The 16,957-nt window shown below is 41.6% G+C and overlaps 1 protein-coding gene across 2 annotated transcripts in view; it reads right to left on the minus strand.

The window, feature by feature from the left end:
- Window positions 1–16,957, minus strand: part of CNTNAP5 (contactin associated protein family member 5) — a 995,095-nt gene that overhangs the window by 152,649 nt on the left and 825,489 nt on the right. For both annotated transcript variants that reach the window (XM_043488200.1, XM_043488201.1), the window contains one exon: window positions 9,239–9,457. In XM_043488200.1, coding sequence (XP_043344135.1) covers window positions 9,239–9,457 — 219 coding nt within the window. The remainder of the gene's footprint in view (window positions 1–9,238; window positions 9,458–16,957) is intronic.

Here is a 16,957-nt window from a genome sequence, read left to right on the forward strand (position 1 = left end):
AATAATTTTAGCAAACATGTATTTGTGTATTGATTGAATAATTTAAAATAAATTTTCATTTATTATGTGTATCATGCATAATGCTTTTGATTTCTTTTGAGTAATTTAAAAATTATTTATGTCAAGTTTAAAAAAAAAACCCACCTTGCTATATCTAGAATTATGTATATCTATAAAAATCCTTTATTAATCTATGTGTTATTTAGACATTAGCAAACATCTTTCCCAGAATCAGCATGTTTGTGCCTGGGGTGTGGATGGGAGTACATATGTAATATTCATCTTGGTTTTCTGTAAAGGTTCCCCACCCCACCCCAAGACCACAGCCAAAAATAAGCATTTGCCTTCTTTCTAGCAGAACAGTGGCAGGGCACAAGGTTTTGCCCAGTGGAGTGGTATACAGGTATTCTACGGAAATCCCCACGTGGTCGTTATTTATCATTCAGGGTAAGGAGAAGGGAACGAGCGAGCACTTGAGTTATCCCTCTTTCTGTTGCCCAAAGAATTGTGGACCAGTGGGGGCAACTCCCCCACAGGTCTAGGTGGTTGACTGAGTGGTCCCACTGTCTTCCCAAAGCACTCTCTGAAGTACTGTTTTGCATCTCATCTGGAGATACCCCCGAGAGCACATCATTTGATGGGGCAGGCATCTGTAGCGACATGGATGGACTTGGGGGTGGTCAGACCCAGTGAGGCAAGTCAGAGAGAGAAGGACAGATACCACATGACATCACTGATACATGGGGTTTGTAAAAAATGACAGAAATGAGCTTATTTAAAAACAAAAATAGACACACAGACAAGGAAACGAAATCACGGTTACCATGGCGGGGGGTGGGGAGGGATAAATCAGGAGGTTGGGATTCACACACACACACTACTATATGTGAAGCTGGAGAAGGGCATGGCACCCCCCAGTGTCCTTCCCCGGAGGATTCCAGGGCAGGGGAGCCTGGCTGGCTGAGGTCCACAGCGTCGCAAAGAGTGGGACAGAAGCTGAGCGACTACTAGACAACGACGGCGATGTGTGAAACAGGTAACCAGCAAGGACCTGCTGTGTAGCACGAGGAACTCTACCCAACACAGTGTAATAACCGACTTGGGAAAAGGATCCAAAGAAAGAGTGGGCGTACGTGTATGTGTAGCTGCATCACTTTGCCGTACACCTGAAAATAACACAAGATTGCCAATCAACTCTATTATAAAATAAATTTGCATTAAAATAGTAAAAAATGTTCTCTCAAATAATTTAAAAAAGAAGATGAGGCAGGGAAGTCCACCATAATCCTAATCAGAGTCTGGAATAGCAACATGAGCCATTTTGACTAAAAGGATCACCTCCCATCTCAAAAAAGGAGACAATTCAGCCCTCACTGTGCTTCCTTCTGCCACAATTTTCAAAGATGAAGTATCACCAGTAAAGTCACTATCAAAAACAGCCTTAAACCAACTTCTTGCAAGAGCAACTGGAAAAGAAATATCATGTGAGCCCCAGGTCTTCTCTAGAGTCAGCCAGAGAAGCTACTCACTTCTTCCAGGCTGGCTGCCAGGCCAAGTCATTCCCTGACTGACAGCAGGTTCCGGGTTTCCTGGATTGTTAGGGCCCCTGGAAATCACTCTGATTAGTTTTCTCCAGGGAAACCCTGCTGAGAACAGAGATTACCTCAAAAGTTGAACCACAGGCCCATTCAAAGAAATAAGTCAATAAAGTTAAGTCTGTAATTATAAGCTTTAAGAACTTTCCCTACTACTCCCAGCCACCCCAGAGTGATTTTATGGCTAAGCCCAGGAGACCTTGAAATACAAAAGGAGCCTACAATTCACTAAAAGAATAGTAGCAAGGGCAATTCATGATGAACAGTTCTCACAACCCAATACACTAACACTTCTGTGACATTTTGATGCAATTGTGCAGCAATCACTTTGGGGTCCGTCCTTATTCCAGCTTCCTTTGAGGAAGTGGTGGCTGCCATGTGACTAGGGACACATCATCAACTCTCTCTTATCAGCAAAAATAAGCTGAAACTTGGAAATAAAGCAAAAAATCACAGATGACATTTGCCCAGTGGAGCCGCAGGTAATTTCCTTCCAGTGTAACAGATACCTCTAAAGATGGCATGGTGAGAAAGAGCTTCATACCTCATCTCACAGCTTTATCCTCTCTTTGTTGTTAAATTCCCTGCACCATATCCTAGCCTTTTAGATGTTCTCTGAACTGGTCATGGCATCTTAATGGCTTCCTCGTTGATTAATGAGTGAAATAAAATCTTTGACACATGTTCATTTTCTATTTGCCTGAGACTCATGATTTTAGCTTTTGGAAGATTAGATTTTAACACATACCACTAGTATGAGTTAAAATGGTGCTGTTCATCATTAGAAAGTATGAAACTGTTACACGAAGACCTTAACTCCACAATACCATAATACCTGGGATAAATAATGATAATAATATATTTAAAGAACTTTTAGTCTTTCGTATCATCAATGAAGAGGAGTCTGCCAGGTAAATTGAGGGTAGTTTGAGGGAAACTCAAACTCAAACCCATCCTAGTTTGACGGAAACAACCATTGGACGACTATGAGTCAGGGGGTCCTTGGCAATCCCATGGTTAAGACTCTGCTTCCAATGTAGGAGACGTGGGTTCGATTCCTGGTCCAGTAATTAAGATTCCACATGCCAGGCCACCAAAAATACGAGAGAGTATGAATCACAACAATACAAACTTGACTCTAAGGAACCCATTAAATTTAAAGAGTGCTTTTAAGAAGAAAATGGGAGAAGAGTAGGCAATATTTTATGGTCAATGCTTGGGAGGAATGAAAAATAAATTTCTTAAATCAAAGAAAATTACTTTGATTTTAAAAAAGTGTGTGTGTGTGTGTGCATATTTTGCACAATAAATCCATGTCATTCTGCCACTGCTAGGGTTCTCCAGCAAACAGGCTTGAGATGAAATTAAAGAGGTATGCTGTTTTTTAGGGGGAAACTTTAGGAAACACATCTTTGATCCAGAGGGGAAAGAAGCAGAAATGGGCAGAGAAGTGAGCTCTGGGGCAGGTCTGAGCGTCTAGAACAGCCCCATGGAGAGGCAGAGCAAGAAAAATCAATCAGAGATTGGCTTCCTTGGGCCAAAACGTTTGGGTCCTTGTACCCTGGAGTCAACTGACGGTTGTCTGGGTGTATCTTGCAGCAGGTGCAGTACCTGAAAAGACAGACAGACAGAGACTGTCTTCCAACAGCACTCCCAGCGGCAGAGCCTTCTTGAATGGGCACCTGGGCAGCACATCCCAGAGACTGCCTCCCTCAGGTTCCGTAGCCTCTCTACACATCACAGATGGCGCCTGAGATGACCCTTAATCTTTAGCCTGAGACATGGATGATGAAGCAGGAAGCTGAATTAAAACATGGCACTTTTCACCTCTTCTATAGAATTGCCTTCCCCAACACAAGTGGCGCTGAAGCCAAACTCTTTTCTCTCTGAATCAGAAGAAATTTGGTACGACAGTGAGCTGCTGTTGCTGCTGCTAAGTGGCTTCGGTCGTGTCCAACTCTGTGAGACCCCATAGACGGCAGCCCACCAGGCTCCGCCATCCCTGGGATTCTCCAGGCAAGAACACTGGAGTGGGCTGCCATTTCCTTCTCCAATGCATGAAAGTGAAAAGTGAAAGTGAAGTCGCTCAGTCGTGTCCGACTGCAGCCCACCAGGCTCCTCCATCCATGCGATTTTCCAGGCAAGAGTACTGGAGTGGGGTGCCATTGCCTTCTCCAACTACAAAGAGGTCAGAGTGTAAATCTGCCAATCACATGTTCAGAGGTTTGATGATGTCTTCTTCCACTCCATCACTCCCCTCCAAGGCTTTCTTCTCTCCTCTTCTTAGTCATCAGCTTTGTTGCCAGAGCCTTGCAGATATGAAATAAGTTATAGGCAGCATTTCAGCATCAACATGCCTGGCTGGGTCCATCCTTTTCTTTTTTTTTCTTCCATCCTTTTCTAAACTGAAGCTTCCATGGGCGTCCTAGTCACATAAGCTCAACAGCATCTTGGCTTTGGAAGAGAAGCAGCTTCTCGTTTCCCTCGGTTTAGGTCCTTGAATGTCCAGAGAGTACTGTTTTATTTCTCAGAAAGGTGTGGCTTGAGTTCCTTTTTATAACTATCACGCTAGCTCCACATAAACAGTGCTGTATTAATGTTGAGTTACAGATCTTGATGACCGGAGTCGCCACGGTAATCAGAAAGACTGCTTCCATCATCGAGTTTTGCTGTGGTCCAAATCTCAGGGCTTTTCTCCCTGGGCTGCCTGAGAAAAATAATGCCATGTTGTGCTTTTCTTTAAAAAAAGAAAAAAAAAAGGTGGTATGCTTTGAGATATGTTTTCTCAAAGGCAGAATTAAAAATGTGAACAGTGAAACCGAATAAGAAAAGTGTACATTCTCCATCAATGGCCCATTAACAATCCAATGCAGCCAGTATGTGAAAAAATGAGCTTCAGTTAAAGTTGCAGAGATTGTAGATAAACATTTCCAAAAGGGTTTTAGAATATTAGCAGCAGAAAAAAACTAACATGGGCTTCAGGGTGGGTTTAACAATGCTCAACAAGTTCAATACGAGACAACACGTAGTGGAAGGGGTCATTTGCTTGCTTGCTTCTTTTTCCCTTTTGGCTGTGCTGCATAGCATTCAGGATCTTAGTTCACCAAGCAGAGCTTGATCCCCTGCTCCAAGCATTAGAAGTGGAGTGTCTTAACCATGGGACTGCCAGGGAAGTCACGGGAAGAGTCATTTAATCATTTACTTCTCTGTAAATAAAAAGAACTAGTGTTTTTTTAAAAGTACATTCGAGTTCTAAGAATCTGATTTTGTGGAGCATATATGGTGTTGGGGAAGAAAAAAGTGCAAGAGGAAGCAGGTGGCTCTTGTTTTTTACTTTATCGTAGAAGCATGGAGGAAGCAAGGCATTCATGGGACTTGCCTGCTGGGGTACTGAGGTCTGCTATGCACTTCTTAAATGAATCAGGACACCTCCTCTTATTGAACTATTACAAGAAACATTAGAAATCCTGTATTAATATTTTTTGCTAAAATGATTCAAGCATACTTGACATATTTAGCTTTGAAAAAAACTTTTGGTAAATCAGACCTTATCATCAGAAAGTATAGGATGTAGAAAGACAATGATATCTTCACTTCTCACCATTGACATCCTCCATACAACAATGGTTTTACGTAACAAATATGCTTAAAGGTGATTTTCTAGTTCTTCCTTAATGTGAAAAGGACGTATATCTCCTCCTATGCAGACATACATATTTTCTGATAGAAAGCTCTTCTGCCCTATGTCAGGAAAGCCATCCGTGTGGGGCGCTCTCAAGAGTAAACGTCAGTGACTACTCCACAGAGACTCTGGCGGCACAGTGTCAGGGCACAGCCAACGAGCGCTCTTTGCCTGCCTTCACCGCTGACCTTGCCAAGTTCGACCTGCTTCATCTGAAAACACGAATAATAATTCCCAACTGGTGTGGAAGCAGGCGCAGCACAGAGGGGCAGGGGGAGACTCTGCAACTTTATTATTTATCAAGTCCCTGTGATATTTTCCCCAAGGAGTTCTAAGTGGGAGTTACTTCAGTTTATTTTGATACAAATAAAGCAGCTGAGCCAAAAAGAAGGAAAGAAATAAAAAAAAAAAAAGGTTCATGAAAGGCCAAAAAGGTAAGATGAAAGTAAAGTAACACAAGATAAGATTCATAGTCTCACAGCTCTATAAAGGGTCTAGTCTATAATTCCAACATATTAGGAAAGATGAGATGTCAGATTTGGGGACCATGAGATATTTTCCTTGCTGTTACCTACACACAGGCATGAGGGTAAGGATGATTGTCATGTCTAACATACACATGGAGATGATAGCATATCCACAAGTTGTGAGAGTTCCATTACCATACTCGTCAACTTCATTCTGCAGATAAAGACAGTGAGTCCATTTAGGCTAGCTGCTTTCCTACTAGTGCCCCAAGATCTGATGGCAGTTGACCTGGAGTTCACACCTAGATCCCTTCATTTCATTTTTAGTAAAAGGTGCTACTTCTTAGATTTCTCTTGCCTCATCCTGATATTGACTTGAAAAGCTAGTGTGTGCATGCTAAGTCACTCAGTTGTGTCTGACTCTTTGCCACCCTATGGACTGTAGCCCACCAGACTCCTCTGTCCATGGGATTCTCCAGGTTACTCCAGAGGAGTAAGGAATAGCAAAAGAGAGGGATTATGCAGCCAAGGGTTTTAAAGCTGAAACAATCCCAAGCTTTCAGAGTTCATCTCAGAAGCTCGTGTTATGAAATTTCTCCTACTCTATTAAAAAAAATGCCACCACTGAAATGGCATGGTTGCAACTGCCCCTAACTACCAGGGAAATAAAAGTCTGCAGTTGCAATATTGATTCCAGGAATCCAGCGTGCATTGACTTGGGTACCAGCACGTCAGCGTTTCACATTCCAATGACGGGAGCATTGCTAAGAGGTGCGTCCATTCTATAAAATTCAATCTGGTACTTAGGAAGCACTCGTGGGCACAACAGCAATACCAGTGATTTCCATGCTGAACAGCACTCTGTTTTGATTGAAAGATCCTTCAGTGGTTAAAGGTGTCTAGACAGACATATCCAGATGAATATTTAAGTACCGTCACATTCAATCTATCCAGTTAGCCAACTGATAACCAACAAGGGCCTACTATATAGCACCAGGGACTTACACTCAATATTTTGCAATAACCTACATTCAGAAAAGAATCTGAAAAAGAATGACTATGTGGATATGTATGATGGTATCACTTTGTTATACACTTGAAACTAACACGGCATTGTAATTCAGCTATACTTCAATTTAAAAAAATTAAAGAAAAGCACACAGCAATCATAGTTTTTCTGCCTAGCAAGTATAAAAATCCAGTGACAAAATTTCTGAATGATAGAGAATGCAATTCATCATTTTGGCTGCTCTAACTAAGTAGAGGCTGTTTTTCTTTTTTTTTTAAACCACTGAACCATACAAAATGGAAATACCAGGACTGCAATTTTTTTTTCTTTTTTTGCCACCCAACATTTCTAAGCAGACTGAACACTAAATAGCAAAATTCAAACCAACAGACTAAAATGACCTCCAACGGCATTTTTTCTTCCTCAAGTATATTAAGACAAATTCAATAAAGCAGAGTAACATCTGAGACGGAACTCATCAGAAAGAAACAGAACAGAGGCAGGTGCTCTTGCTGTCGCTGACCTTGGCGGCAACTCGAACAAGGTGTCGCCTCCAGACCCGCAGACAAGCTCTTATTCACTGCATTTGTGATCAGTTTAAGAGAAATGTCTAGAGATTAAAACCTGCAAGACACACAGCTGCCTCTTCTCACTTTCAACTTGCACAAACTTTGTCACATTTTCAAGCTGCATGATAATTTCATAACTACATGAAATTTTCATGAAGGGATTGAAAAATTCCATCTTTATACACACCTTTCAACAAGAAAGATTCATCAGTATAGTCTGAAGATAAATTAAACTTTGGCATGGAATGTAATTTATGAAAATTGCAAAGTACTTGAATTGATTATACCAAAAAAGACATTAAATCTTGATGACTGGCAAACTTATTCAGAGCAATAAAATGTTATGTTTAAATAGAATTAAGACATCAATATAAATTAAAAATATACATTTTAATAGTAAATCATATCACTTATGTAGGTTAACTAAGTGAATGCCTTTTCATCATCATTCATAAAAATGTTCTTAATCACTCATGTCTTAGCTTCTGCTGAATATGTAAAACATGATAGATGAAGAAAGAAATGTGATCACTGTTGGAAAGACAGATCCCATATTCTGTTACTTCTTTTCTTTTAGTTGGTGTGTTCTAGTGAGAAGTGTCTTCAGAGCTAAAAGTAGCATAGACCCGGATTTCAAGAAAGCAGTTGAGACACACCCATTGATAGCTGATGGCATTTCATTACTAGCAGTAAAGCTATATAGTGGGAGCTGACAAAATAAACACAGAAGGAAAGAAACTTAAATCTGGGTATACTGGCAAATTTTGGAACTTATTGGTACTACTGTTCTAAGCATCTGAACTTCACATTTCAGATAAGAGTGGTGTCTTGGCTTTGACAATAATACAATATACCTAACATTTTCAGCTCTGTTTTGTACCTTAAACCTATATATGCCCTGCTCAGCCTAATTTCAAAGAATCCCTCCTAAGTCGTAGCCATAATGGGAACCTTTCTTTTCCTATCTGGACTAATGTGGTGAAATTCTCTCTATTTCTGTCTCTCTGATTCCCACAACACACACACACACACACACACACACACACACACACACACACAGGCACGCACACACACACGCACGCACACATAGCACTTGAAAAAGATGTTTTATTGCATAAGGCATCTTTCAATTCCCACCATCCAACAAGGAACCTGATTTGTTTTTGGTACTCACTTAATATTTATGGAATGAATGAATGAAAGGCTCAGTGAAAGATGTTTGAGCCCCCCAGGCCCTGTTGCCAGCAGCGGCAGTCAGCTCAGATACGCAACTTATCTAAAGGCTGATTCTGAGTCTCAAGGAGGGAATGATCAGTGGAGAGATGTATGCTTGGGGACCAGGCTATTTTTCTGTGCAAGTATCAGGCAGCCACCTAAGGGATGTGATTTCTGGGAGTATTAAAGAAGCTCTTAGCTTAAAAACCAATAGTTCCCTCCCCTGCCATATTGGTGATTCCCCAAATCCCTTGAAGATGCTGTAACACATATCATTACATCAAAAATCATTAGGAGTTAGGTGTCACTAAGAAAGGTGAATTGTAGCCCACTGACAGAGTCAGCATCTAAAAAGGTTTAAATAGCTTACACTCCTCTTTCTAAGAGTATATTTTGATTATAAGGATGAAAAATAATAGGAGTCCCTAGACATCTGAAGATACAATATGAACAAGGAGAAAAGATACAAAAGGAGTCTGAGACCCCTGCAAACTTTGCTAAGCAATGACAATCGTTCATTCTTGAATCTAATGAATATAGAAAGGAAGAATTTGTAAAATGACATCTGTAATTACAAATGCTTTATGAAATATTATGATCATTGCTCAGGTCTAAAATAAAATAGTAACACTCCTTGGGCCCAGTTCCACTGTGGCCATGCAGGGCTTTTAGCACAAAGGGCACCTGAAGACGTCCCCTACCTACAAACAGCTGGCTGTTGAGCTGTAACCGGAAATGGCCCTCTTCTGAGGCCTCCCTGGTCATCCTCGGGAGGTTGTCCACTTGGAGTGAGGTCTCCTTGAGGTTCCTCTCGGCCCAGACGTAATGCCATTGGTTGTCATTCAGAGGAGAAGGAGAATGGACTATGAGCTCTGTGGGACCATTTCCAACATCAATGGCAAAAGTGATCTCAGAAGGAGCTGAAACCAAAAATTGAATAAAGGTAGAAAGATGAAGGGAGTTGTCAGTGCATTTAGGACACAAGCATATTCTGAGCGAATGGTAAAGTGATTACAAATCCTAGGTAGGGAGGACCTCAGCTGAAATCCCTGCAGGATTGAAATTTCCACTGATAGTAATAACTACCAACTACTAAATCCCAAGCCCCATCTTTTCCCCTCATTGGTTCTCATTGTGAAAATTCAGGAAATAGAATAGGGACCAGGGCCACTGATGCCAATCTGATAAAATACACCGGTGCCAAGGTGCTAGATTTTCTGGATCTGTTCTGACTTCACTTGTGTGCTCATGGATAGCTACAGATCATGGGTTAACTAAGAGGACACCCTCCTGCAGAGATAAGAGCACACTCTGGAAAGCCCGCTGCTTTGCTTACTCATTATGTGTATTTTAATAATGCATTTCATATATTTATAACATTGTTATATGTATTATACATTATTATTCTGTAATGTATTACTTTTTCAATACATGTGATACAAGCATTCATGCTATCCCTGAATTTTTTTTTTTTCAAATTGATGCTTGGAAATTTTAAGTGCCTTGTCTGCATCACCGGAAATGGCAGTATCTAGGTCAAATACAACTTTCCCCCTCAACTCCCCACACAGGGACTTTTTTCATGACTCTTTCTACCCTTCTAAAATAATCTGCTTATTGTATAGGACAAGAAGCAGCTGTTAGGTATAATGCTACCTATGATGATATGATGATGATGATAATGATAGGAAGATAATAGTGGTGGTCATGATGGTGGCAGAAGTGGTGGCAATGATGGTGGTGAGGACAGTGGGGATGGTCACCCTGGTGAGGATGGTGGTGATGATGACACGGGTGGTGATGATGGTTGGAAGGACAGTGGGGATGGTCATCCTGGTGAGGGTGGTGGTGGTGATGATGACATGGGTGGTGATGATGGTTGGAAGGACAGTGGGGATGGTCATCCTGGTGAGGATGGTGGTGATGATGACAGGGGTGGTGATGATGGTTGGAAGGTTAGTGGGGATGGTCATCCTGGTGAGGGTGGTGGTGGTGATGATGGTTGGAAGGACAGTGGGGATGGTCGTCCTGGTGAGGGTGGTGGTGGTGATGATGGTTGGAAGGACAGTGGGGATGGTCGTCCTGGTGAGGGTGGTGGTGGTGATGATGGTTGGAAGGACAGTGGGGATGGTCATCCTGGTGAGGATGGTGGTGGTGATGATGGTTGGAAGGACAGTGGGGATGGTCATCCTGGTGAGGATGGTGGTGATGATGACAGGGGTGGTGATGATGGTTGGAAGGACAGTGGGGATGGTCAATCCTGGTGAGGGTGGTGGTGGGTGATGATGTTGGAAGGACAGTGGGGATGGTCATGCCTGGTGAGGATGGTGGTGATGATGGTTGGAAGGATAGTGGGGATGGTCATCCTGGTGAGGATGGTGGTGATGATGGTTGGAAGGACAGTGGGGATGGTCATCCTGGTGAGGATGGTGGTGATGATGATTGGAACGGACAGTGGGGATGGTCATCCTGGTGAGGATGGTGGTGGTGATGATGGTTGGAAGGACAGTGGGGATGGTCATCCTGGTGAGGGTGGTGGTGATGATGACAGGGGTGGTGATGATGGTTGGAAGGACAGTGGGGATGGTCATCCTAGTGAGGATGGTGGTGATGATGGTTGGAAGGACAGTGGGGATGGTCATCCTGGTGAGGATGGTGGTGATGATGGTTGGAAGGACAGTGGGGATGGTCATCCTGGTGAGGATGGTGGTGATGATGACAGGGGTGGTGATGATGGTTGGAAGGACAGTGGGGATGGTCATCCTGGTGAGGATGGTGGTGATGATGGTTGGAAGGACAGTGGGGATGGTCAGCCTGGTGAGGGTGGTGGTGATGATTGTTGGAAGGACAGTGGGGATGGTCGTCCTGGTGAGGGTGGTGCTGGTGATGAAGATACTATCACCCCTGAAAAACAAAAAGAAGCAGCAGCAGCGCAGCACATGCAATGAACTCCGCTGAGCACTTTCTAAGCACTGACCACAGATGCTCTCATTTTAATCCTCAGAACAACTCTGAAAAAAGTATCATTTTTAAAATTTTTTTTTCCATTTATTTTTATTAGTTGGAGGCTAATTACTTTACAATATTGTAATGGTTTTTGCCATACATTGACATGAATCAGCCATGGATTTACATGTGTTCCCCATCCCGATCCCCCCTCCCACCTCCTTCTCCATTTTTAATTTCCACTATATGGGTAAAAAAATGAAAGTAGAAATAATTTGCTCAAAGATTCCTCAGCAATTAGAATTTTCATCATTTTTCTCTAATTTAGTATATCTTCTTGTATTTTCTGTTATTATGAAAAAATCTACATCTGAAGGATGTAGAGAAGCAAATAATAAATTGAATTTGAGGGGAAGACAGCCCCCTTTCAGGAACAGGAGCCTTCATATTCCAGACCTTCCTTTCTTCTCAGAACCTTTTGATGGTCCCCCCTTTTTTACTCCCGAAATAGGACAATAATAGTTATTGTTACCAACATGATTCATCAACCCAGATCAATCGTCTTTGCCTCATAAACCTATGCATTAAATGAAACAGAACTGAAGGGAGCAAATCTGATTCAACCATGAAAAGATTAAATAGGAACAAAGTTGCCCCATTGGGCCATTTCCTGTTTCTTATCAGGCCACCAGCGCCACCTTGAGGGTCTGCTCACCCAGAGACCAAATAAGCAATTACTGAGAGGGTGGAGATACATGCACTTCTCTTTAAAAGCACAGGTAAGGAGTGGTGAGACTGATAGGGGCGCTACTAAAGGTTTTGCTAAAAGCCTTTCTGCAAAGCTGGCCGTGTGGATATTAAGCTCCACACAGACAGCACGTCTTTGTGGAGGGCTGTCTGCACTGCTGTCTGCCCTCCACCCCCGCCGTCCTCAGCTCCACGTTATGTTTCCAGACTGTGCTTATCTCTACTTCAGCATTTATCCCTCTGGTGTATAATGATCTGTTTATGGTCTGTCTCCCAGCTAGTCTGCAAACTCTAGATGAATACCTCATTTATTGGAAAACCAGAACCTAGGACTGGGCCTTGTACACAGGAAGCTCTCATCAAACCAACGTTTCACTCATTAAAATGTTACACTGCACGTTCTACATCCAACTTAGCGATTTTCTTTTCTTTTTTTTTTTTTAATTTTACATCAAGATATTAGGTCCTTAAAAAACTTCTAAAATTATTATTAAACTTTATTCAAGTCACTACTAAAAATCAACTATGTTCACCTCATTCCTAGAACTAGGGAAGAATCAGTGAAATGCAATAATAATAACCAACATTTACTGAGTTCCTACCATGATCCAGGCACTCTGCTAAGCATTTTTCATTAATCAACTCACTACAATCCTATGAGAAAGGAGGGAACTGATCCACAGATAGCTGAGAAATTACTCCAACCCAGAGTTGGCAGAGTTGGTATTTAAATCCCGGTGATGTGTCTCTGGAGCTCACTTTTTAACCCACTTGTCCTGTGACAAATCTTCCATCCTCAAAACCTATGCAAGCCCTACCTGGGCAGTCAAATCTGGATATAAATCAGTATAATATAGGTTCCTCAAAAAAACTGAGTGAAATAAAAAAGTAAATACATGGTGATACATCCAACATGGGCTAGTGATTTGGTGGACTGGACACTTGAGACCAACATGAACTAGCTCTTCTTTTCTGGGGGGATGGACACAGCCCAGTGGCCCAAGATGGGAAAGCTGGTGGCCCTGTGGCAGCATCACCTCTGTCATTAATTTACCTTCCTGCCTCTCCCTCTCCCAACAGGCTGACAAATACCCTCCCTCATTATTTATACCGTATGGTTCAAGACAAAGTTAAGGAGTTACTTGAGTCTCTGCGTGGGTCTTTTTACCAAACCAAGCTTGTGCTAAGCAGAGACGAAAGAAACGAAGTGAGCTCATGGTGTACTTGAAAGAAGCCTGGCAGGAAGGGGCGTGTCAAGTTGAGGAAAGTACCAAAGCATGAGCGACTGAATACCGAGTTCTCCTAGGTGATTAGAAGAACCTTCTAAAGATTCTGTACAAAGCCCTTGCTTCCTTGAACTGTGACACCATCTCTGTGTCCTCAGACCCATTAAAATCAGGCATGTGAGACATCTCAGGGACCATAATGGAATAAAGATGCAAGGCCTTACTATAGTCTATTGATCTCTCTGACCTCCCATGTATTCACCTCTAAAATGACAGTCATAAATGAACTATTGTTACTTTTTTTGAGGCATGGACTCTCTGAGGATCTGATGACAAACTTACATCTAGAAAAAAAAAAAAAAGCACATACAATTTTGCATTCAGTTGTAAAAACTTGCTGAATGTCCTATGCTTCAAAACAAGAAAGAAAATAAAGATATTTTCTTGATTTCTAACATTCTTGGGCCTTGAGGTAGTTTTGCAAAGCAGAATAAGGAGTTGTTCAAATGAACAGAGAATTGAATCCTGGATTCTGAATCTTACTAGGTGACTCTGGGTGAGTTATTTACCAACTCAAGACTTACTATCCTCATCTGCATTTTGGACTAGGAGTCAAGCAATGCAAAACATAGTATCTTGATGATTATACATATGATAATTTGAAAGCAAAATTAAATAATGAATATAAAGCATTTAGTACTATGGCAGAAAGTGAAGAAGAACTAAAACGCCTCTTGATGAAAGTGAAAGAGGAGAGTGAAAAAGTTTGCTTAAAGCTTAACATTCAGAAAACTAAGATCATGGCATCCTGTCCCATCACTTCATGGGAAATAGATGGGGAAACAGTGGAAACAGTGTGAGACTTTATTTTTGGGGGGGCTCCAAAATCACTGCAGATGGTGACTGCAGCCATGAAATTAGAAGACACTTACTCCTTAGAAGGAAAGTCATGACCAACCTAGATAGCATATTAAAAAGCAGAGACATTACTTTGCCAACAAAGGTCCGTCTAGTCAAGACTATGGTTTTTCCAGTTGTCATGTATGGATGTGAGAGTTGGACCATAAAGAAAGCTGAGTGCCGAAGAATTGATGCTTTTGAACTGTGGAGTTGGAGAAGACTCTTGAGAGTCCCGTGGACTGCAAGGAGATCCAACCAGTCCATCCTAAAGGAGATCAGTCCTGGGTGTTCACTAGAAGGACTGATGCTGAAGCTGAAACTCCAATACTTCGGCCACCTGATGAGAAGAGCTGACTCATTTGAAAAGACCCCAATGCTGGGAGGGATTGGGGGCAGGAGGAGAAGGGGATGACAGAGGATGAGATGGCTGGATGGCATCACCAGCTCGATGGACATGGGTTTGAGTAAACTCCGGGAGTTGGTAATGGACAGGGAGGCCTGGCGTGCTGCAATTCATGGGGTCGCAAAGACTTGGGCACGACTGAGTGACTGAAATGAACTGAACTGAACTGAACTGAACACTTGTTCACTGCTGAATTTAACCAGAAATAAAGTACCCCACCAATTCTATAGTTAGTCACATGCCCTGGTACCAGTGAATTCCCATTCTTGTGTTTACCAGTTCAGAGTGAATTTTTCTTTTTAATTATAGTCAAATGTGTCTGATTGGCATATGGGTGCCACCAATTCCATCTTGCACAAATAAGCAATGAAGAGAGGAAGAACTTCCTCACAATTTAGATTTCTAGAAACAGAAATTAGAATCCACACTGCATTATCAACAATAGTCTCTTTTCATGATGCCAGACTGTTCTCAACAGCCATTTTCTTCTGATCCCCTCATGCACCCCAAATATCTATTTTTACCCACACAGCAATTGTGAGGTAATTGTAAAAATAGCTATTATTTTTGTCTCATTTGAAGCAAATCCATTAAGACTTGAGGACATAAAGTATCTTGTATTTCATAGAGTACAGACTAATCTCAAGGTTACAAAATAAAAATGTCTTTAGTTGGAAGTGACCCAGAAGGTAATAGATTGAGAATTTTATGCGAACTTGTTCAATGTTCAACAATTTGGACATATCGATTTTGAAAATTTCTGTTCAGATAGTTACACAGTAACATTCCTTTGGGAGGAGAGAGAAATCCACTCTGAGAAATCTACTATGAAGGCTACTTTCTTTCTAAGAAGTTGACCTGTAGAAGAATCTCTGTAATGAAAATTCCATCTGTATAAAAAATATAGTGGAGGTTTCCCTGCCGGTCCAGTGTCTAAGACTCTCCACTCCCAATGCACAGGGCTGGGTTAGATCCTTGGTCAGGGAACTAAGATCCCTCCTGCTGCAGCTAAGAGTTTGAAGGGCTCAGCTAACGACCCCCCATGTTGCCAGGAAGATCCCACATGTGGAAACTGACACCTGTTACAGCCAAATAAATAAATAAATGAGAAAAGCTTCTTATTTGAGAAAGGATTCTCAAAGCACAAGAAGATCATAGCCTAGAAGAAGGAGGACATTAAAAAAAAAAAAAAGACATAAGATGAATGCAGCTGTTAGTAAGAAATGAAAGATCCGCCCCCCTCCCCCACGCTTGTTTGTTTTCCTCTTAAATTTATTGATTGATTGATTTTGGCTAAGTCAGGTCTCCACTGCTGTGAGCAGGCTTTCTTTAGTTGCAGCGAGCCTTGGGTTGCTCTCTAGTTGCAGTCTGCAGGCTTCCCGTTGTGGCAGCTTCTCTCATTGCGGAGCACAGGGCTGGGCACGTGGGCCTCAGTGGTCGCAGCTCTCAGCTCTAGCGCGCAGGCCCAGTAGCTGTGGTTACACAGAACTAGCTGGCCCGCTGCATACGGGATCTTCTCGGACCAGAGACTGAACCCATCTGCCCTGGATTGGCAGGCAGGTTCTTAGCCACTGGACCATCTGGTAAGTCCTGTTTTTCCTTTCAAATAATAATCATAAAACAAGATATTTTGAAAAATATGAGGCTTTGTACTTTGAAAAAGTTTACATAAAATCTTAGTTTGAAAAACACATGTTCTCTGATTTGGTGAAATGTGTACACCAAACAATGACATCACTGGATTTTAAATTTCAATCAGATTTAATATCATTTGCATTTAAAATAGTTTTGTACAATATAATAGTAAAACAAAAAGCATAAGAAAGAATCACCTAAAAGACAAAATATAGTACCAGAAAGTACAAACAAATCGGACATTGAAATGTAATTAATACTAAATCATAGCTCATTACCTTGTGATAATATGCCATAACATTTGCTGCTGCTTTAATGAATCGAAAGGCCTTAGGGCTTGATTTTTATTGAATTTACATTGAGGTTATTATATCCATATTATTAAATGTTTGGCACTCAACTCCACATATTTAGAACTTGCCCAAGGTAGATATGAGGGATCTTATTTCGCACTAAAGCCACAAGAGCTTCCTCCCATTAACAGCCTAAATCACTGGAGTAAAAGGAGGTTAAAACTACCAATTAGAGAGATCCTTTTTTTGTATTGTGCCATAACTGCAGAA

This window comes from Cervus canadensis, chromosome 15 (genome assembly GCF_019320065.1).
Source record: "Cervus canadensis isolate Bull #8, Minnesota chromosome 15, ASM1932006v1, whole genome shotgun sequence".
Lineage (NCBI taxonomy): Eukaryota > Metazoa > Chordata > Mammalia > Artiodactyla > Cervidae > Cervus > Cervus canadensis.